Below are 18,625 nucleotides of genomic sequence, written 5' to 3'. Positions count from 1 at the left end.
GTTACTGGACGTGACAATCGTAAAATCTTGAAATTCACTAGCCGACCGACACCATCTTCTGTCTATCCACAAGTAGCCCCTCCATCCAAACGAAACCCTGACACACGCTACAGCAACCGAAGGAGCTTCACAGTACTATTTGCGTAAATAACATTTTATTAGAATATGGAAAGTTTCACTGACAGGGTCAAACGTCTCCAAAATATGTCACTGATAAATAAGCAATCACTTTGTTTACAATCAAAACCTGTTATAACATCTAAATATATATAATGTCAACTGGCCCCGTGAAAAGGGTGAATGAACCTAACAACAGCATTGCAACACCTGTGTAATTACATGTATTTAGCACATTGGTTATTATCTTGGCAAGTGATCATAAACAAATACAAATACTGAACCCAAAATCGTTTCAGTTGGTGAGGTCTTACAAAAAAAGTACAAACTTCTATATGAAACGTGTACAAAATTGCACAAAAATCGCTACAAATGCAGTATACGGCAGCCAACAATGTGGGAATTTACCAAACGACAGCCATGTTGTCAGTCACGCTTAATACGACGCCTACCACGTCAAAGCAAAATGCGCAAAGAAAGTCACAATACCGTGAATGATTATTATTATTATTCCAGTCATTCCCCACCAACCCTGCAGAGACGACACAAAATAGTCAACGAAAACACGCGCGCACGAAAAACAGTGTGACAACGTCCATGTCAAAACCTTTGCCACTGACACAATCGTGTCTTTTTCCCCTTTCTCGACATGAGCTCAACAAAACAATGGCAGCAAAAAGCGTACATTTCAGTATCGCGATTCACATGAACAACAAACACAGAAATAGCCGTCGGTTAAGAGTAACGAGGCATTTCAGTAAGGGTCGAATTGCTGGATTTCACATAGGGGATCTAATCCGAGTGCATATTTCAAATACAATAAGCGTGACTAGTGGATACAGTTGAACAGTGACATTGTAAACATTACAAGTGACCATCGATACTGCGCATGCCACTGTTTCCCCCCCCCCCCGACGTTCTCGCATTTTTAACTTTCTGCAACGTTTCAAATGTTATAAACACGTCAAATCCACCCACAGCTTAGCCGTGCCCGTGACTCGTATGGCCACGTCCGTACTACTTCGCTCCGGCCTACAATTACACACGCGTCTATGGAAGTGCCCGTGTCCCCATCCAATGATACCGTTGGGTGTGATTTCAAGCCGTAGCCAAGTCTTTCAGACACGGCTTGATTATACATGTGGGCAAAAACCTTAAGCCGTGTCCAAAAGTTGTAGCTGCGTCTAGAAACAAAGTAACACTAGAGCCTAGACTGTAAGCACTGGCTGGATAGCAGGCTCCTTCCACTTCTGGGCAGGAGCCGATAGAGTCGGTCAAAGCCTCAGTACTTTGGATTCTTATGTACAATCGGGGGAAGCCAAGGTGTTAAAAAGACAGGTCTGGTCCTCCATCAACTTTTGATTGCAGAGGTGGGGTTTTTTTTTACGTTTGAATATTTTTTAGTATACAACCGCAATAGTAACAAAAATACAAACATTACTTTAAAACAATAAGCACAGCACAGAATAACGACAAGACAATAAAATGTCGAATGACGAAATGGTCATTTCAAAGGCAACAATATTGCGAGTTTCAATACTTAAAAATACAAAAGTCAGACAAAATGAACATAATCTGGACAGCTTAATCCTACACACATACGTTTCAGCATAATTGAAAAAATTCAAATTATCAAAAAAAACCTAAAATGCCGATTATTAGTCTCTAATTAACATCTTAACTGCATTCCAACTTAGGCTCTGAACTGAATATAAATAACTTTTTTCTTCTCAAAATTATTTTATTTCTTCGTTATAAATAAATAATCAATTTAAATAACACCGATAAGGCAGCATTTACAATGCAACAAACAAGCAGCAAAAACCTTTCTCATTCCTTATAGACTCATTATTACACACACAAAAATTAGGAAGGAGAACAGATGGGCTTGGCACCCTTAGTGTGATCAGGCTGCTGCCAGCCACATGGGGGCGCTATTGCAAAGTTAAAGACGGAGGGACACTTCGGCTGGGGCACCTGGTGCCGAGGCTTCTCTGACGACGAAGCGGGGACCAGGCAGGGTAGGGACGCGCTGCGCGTTCGGCGGGCTCCGGGGAAGAGCGCCGGTAGGGTCCGGGTGAAGTCATGGGGCGTGTGGCAGTCGCGGCCCGGCAGGTGACCGGGGCCAGCCGGGCATCCGGCTCCGACACCACCGCCAGAGCCACTGCTGGTAGCCTCCCGCTGCTGTTTGAGGTCGGCCTCGTACCTGAGGAGCTGAAGCATGAAGGAAAAGTTGGGCGAGATGACCTTACGCAAGCTGCGGACGAACTCGAAGGCTTCCTCCAGGCGCATAGCCTGCACCTTCATGAGGTACGCCAGGCAAACGGTGGCCGAGCGGCTGATGCCGGCTCGGCAGTGAATCAGGACCGAGCCTCCGGACAACTTGACGGTGTCTGCGAAAAAAAAGTGACAAAGTAAGACACCATCAGCTACCGTCGTCTGAAAACTGACCTGGCGACTGCAGCTTTTAAAATCTCAAGAGGGAGCTCTCAGGATGATCGTTTTAAAGTGTGTGCAAGAACACACACTTACTCCTCGAAACGTGTCATATAAATACAGTGTATCAGGGCAGGGCCAGTCAAACTGGAAAAGTTGTTTGCGAAAAGATGTTTCCTCGTGTAAGTTACACAAAAGCTCCTCACTCGCTGATGAGAATTTACAGCGACCTACTGACTTTGACTGGCACAGCTGCTTTCAACAAGTAGATTAATACTTATACCGTGTGACTTCTCCATCGTGTTAAATGACACCATCTCTTCATAATTTGGCTTTCTAAATCTTACTGAATTATGCAGCAAAATGAGAGCGGAAAAGAACCACGCTTAATGAGCAAGGAGCTTGCAGTTGGACCAGTGCCAAATTCTCTTGCCAAATCCCTCCACTCAACTCACCTATGAAGTCAATGGCCTCGGGAAACCAGGAGAGCAGATCGGCCTCGTTGTCATCATCGACGGGGATGCTCTTGTAGGCAATGGCGCCCTCGCTCAGGAAGTAGTTGGGTACGCAGCGCGAGACGTTGAGCACGGCCGTGATGCCGTGCGCCTCCAGCAGGTCCCGGCGGGCGGCGTGGAAGGCGTTGCCCAGGTACAGGTGGGGCAGGATCTGCACGGGCTCGCCCTCCTGATGCAACGGGACGGTGCGGGCCGGCACCGAGGATGCGTCGCCGCCACAGCCGCTGCTGCTGGCGGAGGGCGGCGCGGCGAGGGGCACGGTGGCGCACCTTGTCAGCCGCTGGAGGCGGAGGGAGGGGCCGACCGGACCGGCCACAGGTATGGGCTCCTCTGTGTCCATGGGGGCTCGGGCCGCGGACGCGGAACACATGGACGGATGTTCCTGGCAGAACTTCTCAAAACCACCTGGAGGAGCAAACAAACAACAAAAGGTCGAATGAACCTGGTTGAATTTCCTCCCATTGATTTCGCAACTTCATCGGAGTACGATATTTCTCTCCGGGTCATAAGTCTGCTTTCCTTCCTTTATGGTCAGAGCTAGTATCCAAGCAAGCGCTGGAAAAATAATAACGCATTGTTACTGTGGGGAGAACAATCAATGCTCTGCTGACCCCTAATGACCGGATGTGGTTTTCTGAATTCAGAATGTGGTTAAAGGCACCATGACACAGACCTTACACAAAGGAACCTGTCATCAGATTGATCGCCATTAATTAACAAAAACATATTACACGCTTGTTCGTGCCCTCTCCTTCGTCTGCTACGAAAAACAGAAAGCTAAACCCTGACCAGACACGGCACTGTTTTGCAATGTATTATGAAAGCTTCAATATCCCGTGGACAAATCGATACCATCACTATCAGTGCTCCCGTTCCAGCCTCGACTTCAGCGGAACCAAAGCGAAATGAAACGGTCACAATAAACCGGGTTCTGTTATCGTAGCAGATTTTAGTTTTGGATGAATTTTCAACACTGCCAATGACGCTGTCGTCGAAACCTATTTAATTCATACGGTTGTTCTATGATTGTGATATTGAACGGCAGTGACACAACTTAGTTTGAGCGAATATCCATTCCTGAACAGTAACGAACCCCTTCAGTTACATCTGTTTTCGACCTCTTATAATTGGCTAATTCCGTTTCCGACAACTGAGGGCGCTGCTGCTCCGGAGTCAATATCCCTTAATGCACACAAATTAGGAAGAAACCGGTTTGCGCTTAACGTTTGGTGACCATAAGATGACATCACGGAGCGTTACAAACACCCGATAAGAAAAGTACAAATAGACAAGCATGTAAATAGAACACAACAATCTCTGTCCACGGGACAATCCGCTCCGGATTATCCCAGGCGTTAAAGGTGTATACAGCTCACGGCAACAGGAAAGGCAGAACACGTGTGGGTTGAAACGCGAGGAACAGTCGAATTAACGTATTAAAACCAATTGACAACTTCCCCAGTCTAAACCAAGAGGACATCCCGAAACATTCGAGACAGGAGAATCCAATCAACTGTTTTACATGGATGACTTTGATTATCACTCGGGGAAAATTGACATTAATAAAAATTCACGAATCGATGCGCCACGGCGAAGACCCCCAGACCAGAAAACACTCAGTAACTGTTTCCGAGAAGGGACACATTATTGTTTGCCCATCACTCTCTTAATGTCCCGGATGTGCCGTGGCTCTGCGCTGCCGAATAAATCGCCTAATTGACTAAACAAGCGACTAAACAACAACCATGAAATCAATGCGCAGGCCCAGTCCCATTTATTAGAAACCGCACATAGGGCGGAAGTGGTCATTTCGCAAAACGAGAGAACTTGATGCCAGGATTTCCACATTTACTACAATCACTGAAAAGGGGGGGGGTAGAAAGTGTAAACATCCCGTAATGAAGCTAGCAGGCGGAATAAAGAATAGATTTGAATAGAGCTGGAGTCTTTTCATCACTCATTTTAAAATTTCATTTATATCTGTGTACCTTTCTCAACTGACACTACATATTTTAATGAATATATGTATTCTTTTTGTGTGGGTGTAATTTTGAATGTGATGTTTCAATGAATTTACAATTTTTTACGCGCCTCAAAGCGAAAGCATTTTCAGAAGGAAAACAGCGCAGCATAGCACAGACCGAAGGCACATGGAAACAGGTGAGTAAATAGAAAGGGGAAACCTCGAGATCACCCACAGAGTACACGGGAATCGACTTGAGGGATGTTCAAGGCTGGGATTAAATCAGACAATATTAGGCCTCATTACATACACTGCCTCACAGAAGTACAAGTACACTTAGTCTTGCTTTGCACGCTGCGCCACAAGAGGGCGCCAACAAGACTCACGCGGCTTAAAAATATTTCCACTCGGTTGGCTATGAGCGATATCCAAGCCCAATCAGTTAAGCTCTGAGGCACCTGCGCCAAAGATCCCCACTTACATAGACAAGCGGTGATTCTATCATTCTCGCGGTAAAGTCTGATAAGGGGGGGGGAGGGGATACATCCGATTCCAAGGCAACAGAAACATCGGGTAATTCAGGATGTGGCCTGCTAAAAACTCCCGAGTGGCTAATTCCCCTTCCGGAGCCTGCCGAGAGGAGTTCAGTCAAATAGCGCGGAGGGAAAGGAATGGAAAAGGAGGACATTAAAAAACACACACAAAACAAAAAAAACAAAACACACACAAAAAAACTTACAGGGTCTGTTACGATTACAAACACTATAACATTTTATCCACTGGGAATATTTCCGAGAAGTCGACGATTATTATATCCCTCATAGTTTCCAGTTATGGAAGAACTAATTACCGCTATGAAATGTCTACCAGTGTGAAGTTCTCCGAAGAGAACAAAATGCGCTAGGGCAAGACTGGAACAGCAAGGTATGAGTCTTTTCTGTACACAAATTTCCCACTATGAAAATGAGTACTGTGAAAGAGGTTCACCGGACTGTTTTATGCCGAACAACGCTGCTTTGGCCTTTCACAGTAAGCCGTGGAACTGTACGATGTTCAGGCAAAAATACTCACAAGGCTGGCGATGTGGCGCAGCCTAACGGCGTGATTGTCGTATTTGGGCCTTGGCTTTGGGAACCATTTTCTGTGGGGGCTCTGTGCCTGTCAGTTTTTTTTAGAGTAACGACCCTCAACGGATCATAACGTCACGTAGACCAAGCGATCATCCCTGGCATTGACCGTCGTCCTGATCCGATGTCATACCGCGGTTGATCCCGCAGCCGCACTTTGCCCGTGATACAAGGTCCAACATTTCTTATGCGAAACAAAAGCAACTCCTCCAGTTTTCCAGAACGAATAACCACTTTTTTCATTTTCTGAATGGCAAGAACCACTCAACGGGTCATTTAAAAAAGTTGTTGACACAAGAACCGGACACGCGACAGAACCCCAGGCCGGGGCACGGTCGCGTTTAACCACGACAAAAAAAGGGGCAAGGTCCACGAACGCGCTCTGAACTTGATCCGGTGTCACGGAGCGTGTCCTCTTGACCGGCAAAACGGGCGCGCACGTCGCTTCTCCCGGTAGGTCAATGGTATTCTGGGCGCACTGACCACCGGAATCCCCGACCTTCAATTTCCGCACCATTAGCGGTCACCTCTGTGACGCCTTTGCCCCTGACATTGGCCAACGAGTCATTTTTTTAAAACCAAATAAACCTTTGACAGAACACATCAATCTTCAGTTGAAATTATGGGAGAAGCGCTGAGTTTTCAGCGAATTTGTCAATATCAGAACACCATACATTATTTTGCAAATCCAATATTCAACTGTCGCGAGTTAGATGATGGCGTTACATTGAATACACAATATTCATGCACGTAAATGCCATAGTGCCGTATTTATTTCCTCACTGAGAACCTGCGGTTGCTTTCAGATGGTGTGAAGCCACATCAATCACAGACAAAAATATTTTAGGAAAAAGAAATAAAAGCCATTCGCGACGTGCTACACTTTTTGAGTCAGAGGACGGCATTCCCAAAGTTCCATCTTCATTACTCCAACAGCATATTACGACGACCTCGCGGCTTCGCGCCTTTTATATTAAAGGAAGGCCAAATGATTTTACCACGTCTAATTTAATAATAAAAAGAAGAAAAAAACACAACCCAAGTCCTTTTGTTATCCACAAGCCCACGACTGCGAAAAACCATGAGACCGACCTCGGTGGTACAACAGCGTTCCCCACCGGGCATCGGGGCTTTGGCCCTGGCCAGATTTTTGACGGGTTGTGCCTGGTATGGTTAGTGCGATGTGTTATTTTACCAAGAACCGGTGAGCGCAAACTACGCATACAAATTACAACCAGTGTTTCAGGAGAATCGTTGCAAAATTTCCACAGAGACTTCAGTCAGGTAGAGCCGGATCTATTAATTTTTCACAAGCCCAAAGGATCTAAAGCTTAATCAAAGGAGGTCTTCAAAATGAGTGCCAGAATTTTGAATGTCGAAATCATCTTGTTTGTTCACGTTTGCACATGGTTGTGATCGGTTTCTACCTGCCCCTACAAAGAATAATGTGTGACAATGTGTAAATTTGTTTAAAAAGTTGAGTTCAATGGCGATTTCAGCTACACGTTAACAATTGCCGCGAAGCCTTTTTAAACAAATCTGCAGTCTATAGCAAAAATTTACCAATGAAAGGAAACAACGCCTGCAAGTCTTTCTTCAACACCCCTGGCATTCCATTTGAATTCTGACTCCTCTGCGTGAGAGAATTGTGACCAGAGGGGACAAACTGCGAAATGTATGAAATCAGAAATCTCCTGTCTCCAGTAGATTTTAGTAAATACAAACCGTCGTGCCACCGCTCACTGAGTGTATGGATACCCTTATTCCGGAAAGTCAGATAGGATTTCAATTCATGACGGGAACTTGCGACAGAAACTGTACCCAGAGAATTCAGCCAGTAAAGATGAAGCGAAATCAAGAGGTCAATATGAAGTCATACATGTACACAACTGTATGGCGTATTATGCAAATACCCACGTTTAGAGAGCGGGAAAAATCATGGTACGGTACACCTATGCTCGTTGCTTCTTTTGCAACACATTTCTTCAGGCATTCGGTGTACAGTTTTGAGATAGGCCTACATGCGCACGTGTAGTCCATCAAAACACGTGAAATGGATTCCCTGCATGTTCTGTGATTTATTTTAGCAGTTTGTGCGGTTTTTACATATGCGTGGTCCACGGCGAATGAAGCAGCAGCCAAACTACTAGAGTCTCGAATAATGAGATAACAACGACCGAGGCTCAAAAGCCCTTCGCATCCAAGGGCTAAGTATTATTTTTAGATTCTTTTTTTTTTTTTACGACTCTCGCTTCATTTTATTCATGCAGATCGGGCTTTCCAATCCAAGCGCGGACACAAGCAACATTAGGAAACGGGGAGGGGGGGAGGGTTCGGGACATACAACGCGCTGACTGGGGGGATACAGAAAAGCTGACGGCAAACGGAAGTAATTATACGAGTGTCAATAGGAAGAAAGGCGATGCGAGGAGATTCCGCTGCTCAAGGGCCAACTGCTTCCGATATATCTTACGACGTGCGCGCCGCCCACAAGCGGCTTGGGTAGCAGGGGGGGAGAAAACACTGGTCATGCGACGACTGTTCCATCAGACTAAGCGTTGTTACGCGTGCACACGGAAACTTTGAAAATTCAACGCGGGACGGGCCCAAAAATATGGCAAATTATAAATATCATCTCATCTCAGGCTTACGCCCGCCAGTCTCTCTCAACACCGATTGCAGATGTCTTTTAAGTTTTAGTCTTCGCACATGGGAATGCATTTCACACCAAATGAGACACCGAACGGTCGTTCATGTTTACACCGGTCAAGAAAAAATTTCCACGCTGCTCCCTCCCCGCAGGGCTCCACAGGGGGACGAGCGCCAGCTTCATTTCGCGCGTGGGTACCAACAACATTTTCCAGATTCCAATCGGTCCGCAACCCTTGCATAATAAACGCCGGCAAGGATACACGCCTGATTTATGATGCGCTCGCTCGCTTTCAAAAATACAACACACGTTGAGAGCGATGGTCGAGCTATTCTCCCCATGAGGTTTTATGAAGTTCTTGAGGTAGTACTGATATCGCCGATGAGATATTTTGCCCGGTACTGCTCCTTAAGTCAATGCAATCATCAAGTTCGCGCCCACGGCGAGCGGAAGTTTATTATAGTCTCTTTCATGAACGCGTGCTAACAAAATGCTCGGGTCTGGCAGTGGCATGTTGAATCATATCATATGGCAGGGATGCCGGTACTTAGGAACTCACTTGATGTGGTACTGGGACTTCACTCCGTCTCCTTATAACGTCAAAATCATGAACGACAACCGATAATTGTTGCTTGAAATTCAGATCCTGTTTGCGTCTGTTTGTGTATGCTGCATGCGTAAGTAGTCCGTAATACTGTAAAAGGACACTAACAAGTCCGAAATTAAGGAACAAGCTAGTATAAGAAATGGATTCCAGTCTAAAATAAAAGACACAGCAAGTGAACATACTGTCGATGGAATAGAAATAATTTCAACATATAATTACAACAAATCTTGGTAATAAAACTCGCAAAGTAAAATGCCCAGAGTATGTATATTCATATCGGTACTCAACGCATATCCAGGAGGGGATATTCTCATACGTTATATTGGGACAAATATCGCAATCCCTAGAAAACTCCAAAGGAAGTTTGCAAACAGTGGACGCATGTAACCATCATGCGACCCCCCCCCAATGCGGGCAAACTTGAAAGCCACAGAAATTACGTCCGCATTTTCTCGGAATTTTTGCTCCCCCCCCCCGAAACCGCTAAAACTGTTTACGGTCATCCAGTGAGAGGTATGTGTGGTTTTTCGTTGGGTTTATTTACTGGTATAAATTACGTGGCAATTACAATATTCGATTGCATATTTAAGATCCACTGTGTCACTCGAAACCATATCAACTCAACACAATGCGCCACAGGAATAGGACACAGAAGTTATCGTTGTCTCAACTATACATGTACGTTTCCTATCTCCTTGTGGAATACTCTCATGTTGACTACGTTAGTCTATTCATTTTTTTTATCCTGGTAAAGGCATAAAGTAATCTACCACAGGAAGAAGGCCTTTGTTGAATTTAATACCTCGACAAAAATGACACACGTATGAATTACGGACAACACGTGTGCATAATTATGAACACATTGCCATGTGAAGCTAACTTCATTCATTTTATTTGCCCATCTGTCATGGTGAATACTGATTCATTTGCCGATCGTGATAATTACATAAATGACGAAGATTGCCAAACCCCGTGAAGCTGCGTGATGGGAGGGAAAATGTCATCGGAGTCTCGGACAGACAAGCATTGTCAGCCAGTACCGACGACTTGAAATAAGGCCAGGTGGGCGGAACTCGTCAGAGAATGGCTATAGCGTCACGCCCCGATTACACCATAACACAAGTCATCCAGCAAACAAAAGACCAGACCAAAAGACCGTTTAAGAGTCCCTCGCTGAATAGACTTGGACTACAACAATGCACCCTCCACGACCATTACTCAGTGCCTTGCTGACTGCCAACATGGCATGAACGCAAGTAAACCGGAAGGCAATCCAATGCATAATGCATACACGAGCACTAAAAATAAGGCGACGAAATAAACAGAAAACAGCGTATTACGAAGCTAGGAATTAATCATTGAATGCAAAGGCCGGCATTCACTACACTCTTGTGACACATTTTGGACCTTCCATCCATCACACTTTCAGGCGGAAGTTTCCAGTTTCCTGTTTATACTCCTGACGATGAAGAGAGCGAACACTTCCTCCATTCCATTCCAACCAGAAGTCAGATCGCACAGACCAGTATAATCGCCACCCGTTTGACAGAAGTCATAAATATTAAAGCAAGGATGTCATTTTCTTTATGTCGTGACAATTGTGCAATGGGTCCATTGTTACAGGAACTGCAGTGCGGCAATTTTCCACAAGGTCCATCGGGAATTGAAACACTTCCTCGGTAAACACAAAAACCAAACAAAACAGAAAAGATAACGGGCGGTGATTAATGATGTGACATCACTCATCCTCTGAGAAATAAGCAATGAGTACAGCTTTTGCCATCAAACAATATATTCTCAACCCCAATGCTGAGTTGGACACGTTTATAATTGAGGTGATCAAGGAGTGAACGAAAACATTCAAACGGACATTCCTGTATAATCAAATCACCACCCTGAACAACTTTGTAATTTTGAATATACGCATTAAGAAAGTAACTAGTCTAAACAGTGTGCTTGAACAAAGTGCGCGTTCTCTCGGTGGCCGTGGACGTTCTTCACTTCACACAGCATTTGACACGCGAAACCAGCTATAAGGACATCAGGTGGACAGCGCTTCCGGCCATTAATACACGTCAGGCGATCAATTAAACATCAAGCAAAACGGAAGGCACCGCCAGAGCAGCGGATGTTAGCAAACGAACAAAATGTGGCCGCTGTCGTTATAGAAGATGGCGAGGCTGTAATTTTCACCCGAGTACGTATATATACGCTCGCTCTTCGAGCGCAATGGCGTTGAATGATGAGCTATATAAAGTTATATATATATCGGCGTTACGAAACGACATCATTTTCGTCGAGCAAACATGCAAGTAATCATCCATAAACAACCTCCGGGGAATTAATGCCGGAAATATAAATGCTTTCGTTGCCAATTATAGACACAGAGAAGGAAATGGATGGTAAAAAATAAATAATAATAAAAAAAATAAAAAAAAAAGACTGACATGTGACTGAGACTGAAGATAACAAGGAATAAGAGGAACTGACCTACAAGCACACAAAAGAAATACAAACAAACAAGCTACAAATTATAAAGCAAAAATGCCCTCCGTCGAGTTGTATTCGACAGACTGCTGAGTGTTTTCGGCTGTGAATGGAGAGTAAATCGATGTCATTTTTTTCATGGAAGGAAGCATGGATGAATTCGTTGTGACGCCGACAGCAACAACCACGAGTCATTTTTTGGCTGAAAATGACATACAGAACCTCTGTTCGGCGAATGTGACATGCTGCCTGTGTGTGCAGGTCTTTGTGAAAAAGAGTGAACCGTTCTCAAATCTTCGCAGCTTGAGTTCCCATTAAAACGAGAGTACACGGATGTAATTCATTTGTTTTGGAACAACCGGATGAAGCTACTACCTTAAAAAAAAAAAACAGACGAAACATAGCGCATCTGCATCATGGTCCCATTTCATTCATAAAACACATCCCTAAAAACGAAAGACAAGATCGTCCCTCTCGAATTTCTCCCGTTCGCTGTAACCTCTTTCGACGAAACAATTTATCCGGGCACGCTTTTCTAAAGATGGCATCTCGCGTTTCTCCCAGTACTTATTGTTTTTCTTCGAGGAGACACTCCGCCCCTATACATGAACAACGAGTCTCAACAACGACGGCTGCTGTCAATGGCGCGCGCGCGCGAAGGGACCTCTGGCCCGCTAATGCAGGCGACTTCCGCGAGCTGTGCGCCCCGGTGTATCGATCTAATAAAAGACCAATCAATGTAGTGGTTTTTAATTTCCGTCGGACGAGACCTCCGCCATTCTTTCCAACTTCCTCGGGAGCGCATCACCTTTCCATTTTCTTCTTCTACAATGTCTTTTTATTTTTTTTCTTTTGGATGGAACTGAGAACTTCAAGAGAAAGGGAGCGGGGTCGGGAAATTATGAGCTGAAGCTATAGACGGTGTACGTCAACAACCGACAAAACACACCGTGGTCCGCAGCCGTCTTTCAAGTCGTTCGAAGAGTGAATGTAGCCAAATACTGTCTAACTTGTTTCAAAAGTGTCCCCCTCAACGATTTCTTTCAGAGAATCAGAGGAACTCTGTTTGGACAAAACGGGCGCAGTTTGAGTACTAGACAATCCCCTAATTAAAGGAATAAATGAATTTCTCGGAAATAAGGAGACATAACGTATTGCTCAACAGCTATAAATTATAGGAAATATCCCTTGAAATGAGTACATGTATAGGCCTATAAAGTTAATCAGTCCACGGGTGAATTTGTCAGGCCGAAATTAAGTATGGGCCTCACTATTTTGCCGGTAACAAAACACTTTTCTCATGCATGGCAATGTCACATTCACCCTTCAAATTATCAACAAAAACAGACATGTCGGAACCGGTTCTTGTCATATCCTGACCTAATTCGATTACATATCATTTTGTTGAGTATTTTAATTGTGATTACTTCACCTTTGATTCTAGATGCAAATACAATGTCATGAAGACGGAAATGCCTCCTTCCAGAGCAGTGCCCGGGGCAGTGAATTTCGAATATGTTTTTAAGATTGTACCTTAATTCGGGAGTAAACAGGTTAACAAAGCCACAAATTTAGCCAATGAACAAGATTAAAAACGGAGGTGGGTGAATTACCCAGTCCAGCCCTTGCACTAACCCCAGAGGCAAACCTGCACTCGTGCAGTGGGCATAATGTTCTCGCTTCTGTTTTTCTTTCAACCACAAACCACAACACACGCATGGTTGTCATTCAGTGAATGACTTTCACACTTGATCGAATGAGCATTTCACAGCCTCATAAAATCGAGCAACCTATATACTGCTACGTTTAAGCAGGTTTCGTAGGGGTTTAAGAGGCAGGCTTTTCAAATAGTAGTGCTTCCGATATTTACTGAATCATGCAAATAAATCATATCAGGTGGTGATGGCGTAATCAGTTGTAAAATGAAAACGCACTCCGCTACAATAATTGATAATTCACCGGACTTTGCTTTGTCGATAACGCTATCGTTGTGCACTTGGGAAACCCAAAATAGCCAGGCGGGGTGCATTGAGTAAGCTAAATGCGATCCAAAGTCAAAGATTTGGTAAATATTTACATTCGTGCACGTCATTGTTACAACCCGTGAGTAAACAAGAAATCTGGCCTGGGCCTGCCTGTATCATGTATTGGAATGTATGGGGTTTATCAGCTATTGTTCACCAGTCTCAGAACACATCCCCAAAATGACAAGATTGTCATTTGAACTGACACGCACCAACTTGCGCGAGACAACCTAAACAAATAGACGACTCCAGCTTATTACATCAGGCAACTGCCAGGGCGCGATATAAAATTACTCTTCGGGCCGTCAGAAAAGAAACGATAAAAGTTAGCAGGGTGTGGCCAATAGTGCGGCGAGATTGTGGTTGAGTGCAACTCCGTCAGAAACCATCCACCGCAAGAATTGCTGTGCTAAATTAGCGAACATGCTCCCCCGAAAGCGTTTGAAATAACGAACTTAATACTAGTCTTAAAAAAAAATTGAAGAGCGTTTAAAGCGCCCTCTCCTTCTTCGTCACAGATTGAAAAGAGGTTAAACAGAGAAAAGCCAAAACCTGTTATTAGAACAGATCTATGGGACCGTGGGAGGCAACATTCTGTAAGGGTCAATTTATGCGAGTCAGGCCACTGAGCAAGAAACCAATGGCCAAATATGAAACTTGCAACATCAGTGGACAGTAGGGGAAAGAAGCAAGCTTTCATTTTGGTAACCAGTCTACAGAAAGAAGTGCATTTACCGTCTGTGTAGTGGAATTTGCCGACTCAGTTTTCGCGCATGGTTTAAACCACTTACGAGGTGGGCGTGTGTAAAATCGCGTCTGGGTTCAGCTATCGACAAATTGTCGCATGCCAGAATGGGCAGTGCGGTTGAAATTCGCATATACACTGATAAAAACAAGCACATGTAAAGTTCTTGTTAATATCTTGTATGGTCTCCCATATTTCCTTGCGAAAGCCATTTAATTACAGGAAATCACACTGGTGATCCTAATAAATTCAGTCTATTTTTAAATCAAGCCACTAAATCACAATACTATCGACGCGTTCTTTGGTTGCCCATTTAATGTCACAAACGTCAGTTAATTGACAAACAATTAAAACATAAATTACTAATGTCATTTTTACTCCACTAGCCTAAGAGGGGCAGACCGAGAAACAAAAGGGCCCTGAAGATGCATTAGAGATTTATTCTTTGGAAATAAAATAATTCTGACTTCGTGAGCACCAAAACAAATTCCAAGCGTAACTATGGTTGAAGTTAAATTTGAAAACCATGTTATGAAACATGAATTAAACTTAACATGAAGACAGCATACTGAGCATGTGCATTTTTGGCAGCCTTAAATTGTAACTGTCCAAATGTGTAGATAATTTCATTGTTATGATTTTTTTTCAGTTTTCCTTGTAGGTTCTTTGTTCACAACATACCGACAGTCGTAGTACCGTGGTTAATGTTGTTTTCATCGGCGCATAGCCGTGGTGTATTTTAATTTTTCATTCATTACTGGAGATGTTAAGCAACCTTCATGCTCATGGAAACCATGTTTTAAAATAATGCAATAAACAATGAACAAATTCATAAGCTCCTTACCTTGGAGAAATGTAATTTCTGTGGTGAGGTGGCACACGGGGGCTTGCAGGAGAGACTCCAACACCAAGACAAGATCGCTGTTGTCCTTCGCCGTTGAGTCTCCGATTTCTTTCGTCCTTTCGTCGTACACTACGACGGTCGAGAACAGCCCGGCCAGTAACTCGGCCCTCGTCTCCGGACACGTCACGATGTAGTCCATGGCCAGCGCACCCTTGGAGCGGCGCCGCAGCAGCCGCGGGCAGTGGATGTTGTGTGCCCCGCCGATGTGGTTATCGTTGAACTGAATGAAGGGACGAGAGTCCACCAGTAGAACTCGCCGTGTGTCCCCGGGTTCGCCGGCCAGGACATCGCGCAGGTTGTTGGTGGAGATCGGCCGAACATGGACAGACACCGTCATGGCTACAGGTTTAGGATTCCAGGGTGAAAAAACGCAGAATTGGTGGTGAAATCGATCTTCAAGATAACCCTCGTTCGCTCTCCTGTGTGTCAGGTACGCACGGTACAGTTTCAACAGTGCCGGCAGTCCCAGTACACTACTCGTGTTTGTAAGCGTGCATGCACTGTGCGTGGAGAGAATTTTCTGTTGTTGATGTTTTGGCGCGAACCCCACCAGATCTAATCGCTTTATAGCTGCACATCCAAATTAGGGATATGACGAAAAGGAATGAATGACCATAGGTCACGCTTCCCGCATGCCACAAAACCGCAATCTTTACCGTCGACCAATCACGGTGCAATACGCACCGCCATTCATAAAAAGGGCGGGCGCATCACCTGACTCATAACCTTTCACAAAAGTAGTTCCGACGGTACATCCTAGCGGCAGAGCGCATTTTGATTGCAAAATAACATTAATACGATTGCAATTAGTCTTTAAATATTCTTGTTTAAACGTTGTTTGTAACACTAATTCCAACAATTTCACCTTTTGCCACCTCCGTGGTTTCCTGAGGAATCAGCAATTACACAAATCCGTCCGCGCATGAGTCACGACCTTGACGTCACGCGTGGAGGGGTTCCCCGCTGTGTGTTTCAACGTGCCTTTGTTCGCACGTATGAATATTAAGTGTCTCTGATAAAAAAAACCACATGTTCAATCACACGTAGTTTCCTCGCTCTCCTCTATGGTCTGAGTGCAACCAACGTCAATTTAGAAGGAGTAAAAAAATCAATCTGTCAAAAGAATTGAAGAAATCGTATTTTGGTCACAGAATTAAATCCTTTGCCCACTGACCTCCCTGCACTGGATGGAGAGTGGGGGAGAGTCAGGGCGAAACTTGTTTTTCGAAGCTGGAGGAGGCGGTAGGCGATGACGAAAATTGTCATAATAATTATTTTCTTGACGTAGTGAATTCATTGAGGTGCTGCTAATACATGATATAGTACAAAACTTTGTAAACATGCCTGGTGTTTATGACAATACTGTCTGCGTTGAACTTCCATTCCCTGCAATTCGTGAGAAGAAATAAAATACAACTAGAAATCTTTTGTTCTTGACATATTCAGTACTTTGCAGTTCATAATGACCGGAGGAATGTCATTATCGGTTTAATGTTGGTGTGTAAATGAACCCAATTTACGTGTGTGTGTGTGTGTTTGAGGGGGTGTGGGCTGGATTTGCTAGTATAAAATTGTGTGACTTGTATAACAAAACTTCGACATTGGGTGTTATTCTGAAGTACAAGTAAACCAGATTTGGGTATATTTAGTCAGGAATTTTAAACTGAAGTAAAGTCAAAGCAGCATATAACGTTCTTGTCACCTCGGACCATTATGTGTTCCTGAGTTTTATTTTTGTACGCTTTTTCACCCGCCTGTCCTTTTTTTTTAAATCAAAGAACTTGCACCCATGGCCCACTTAGATTTGCAGTTGATCTAATCTACCATGATTCCACCAGAATGGAATCGGTCTTGTAATTGAAACACTCAGGCTTAAAAGTGGCAGACAGGCAGTGAAACTTGAGTCCTCCAGGTGGGTGGGGGGGTAACACGACTTGAAGTTGAATTCACTCTGACCTGTCGAACTCACCTGTACTATCCAGTGACATTGCGGAAAGCTTGTCTTTGGGCTTTTGTTAGATTTAGTAATACACCTAACAAGCTTCATGGCAGGCATGGGTGTCTGGACGGGGCGTCACTATGGAGGGGCGTTTTTCCCAAGCGAAAAATGGAAAAATATATATTTTTTTCGAGATTGGGTATGGGAATGGAACAGAAGGAAAGAAACGGGGTGAAAATTACCATTCTCCATGAAAATGCCTCAGAATTGATCATATCCACTGATGGTGAGTGCTTTGACCCCCCCTCATTCCCTTAGAAATAACTATACCGTCTTCCTAGCAACGCCCGCTGATCGTGGGGGTAGTTTCTTGGATGAATCACAATGTGTGCAGCGATCGTGCGTCAGTTACCCTAAGACATTCTGTTCTCGTCAACATTATGACATTGTATGACAGATTATAGCATGGTACAGTAGATTTTCGCAGCATAAAATGTTAAAGTGACGATTCCAGTGAGTGGGTTTCTCACATAAAATAAACGAAGAAAGTCGAAATCGATAAAACTACAATCAGCACACGACATATACTGCATTCGATCGCAATGAGGCTTGTAAGTGACAGTTGAATGCCTTTCAGTTGCCAAAAGAGGGCGCACCTGCAAGTGTGCGTCATGGGCAGTGATATCTTTTCACCTTTTGTGTAGAAACAGATCTCAGAACAGTGTGACTACATGCTGTAATATTTCGGAAGTTTTCAATGCTGTCCTTATTCTGCCAAAAAACGCTATCTGTCCCATGTAAACATACTTAATATTAAGCACGTTTGTAGTTTTGATGGTACTCAGCAGCTGGGGCCAACTTCACAGAGCTGCTTAAGTACAACATCTGCTTAAGCGCGAAAATACCTTGCTTAAAAAACAAAGGTTACCAGCTCAAACTCATACCAAAAGACAGCTAAATACGATTCCCAAACAATAATTATCACATGGAGTTTTGTCCAGAAATGCTTGGTCAATTTTGAATGTTTGAAAAAAAGCACCGTTCTATTCACGAAACTCAAAGAAAATGTCAAACAGTCTTCATACATGGAAGAAGAGTACAGAGATACACA

The 18,625-nt window shown here is 44.1% G+C and overlaps 1 protein-coding gene across 1 annotated transcript; it reads right to left on the bottom strand.

Moving 5' to 3' along the window:
• Positions 1-138: 138 nt before the first annotated feature.
• LOC110983409 (dual specificity protein phosphatase 1-like) lies at positions 139-18,486 on the bottom strand. Its single transcript, XM_022242652.2, has 3 exons — positions 15,516-18,486; positions 3,009-3,473; positions 139-2,510 (listed from the first exon to the last, which is right to left on the bottom strand). The coding sequence occupies exons 1-3, from the start codon at positions 15,910-15,912 to the stop codon at positions 1,984-1,986; spliced, it is 1,389 nt and encodes a 462-aa protein (XP_022098344.2). The 5' UTR covers positions 15,913-18,486; the 3' UTR covers positions 139-1,983.
• Positions 18,487-18,625: the final 139 nt, after the last annotated feature.

The sequence above is a fragment of the Acanthaster planci genome, linkage group LG13 (genome assembly GCF_054643075.1).
Source record: "Acanthaster planci isolate LZ-2023a linkage group LG13, COTS_SCS, whole genome shotgun sequence".
NCBI lineage: Eukaryota > Metazoa > Echinodermata > Asteroidea > Valvatida > Acanthasteridae > Acanthaster > Acanthaster planci.
The sequence above is the reverse complement of the archived record's forward strand: the minus strand, read 5'-3'. Positions and strand labels throughout refer to the sequence as shown.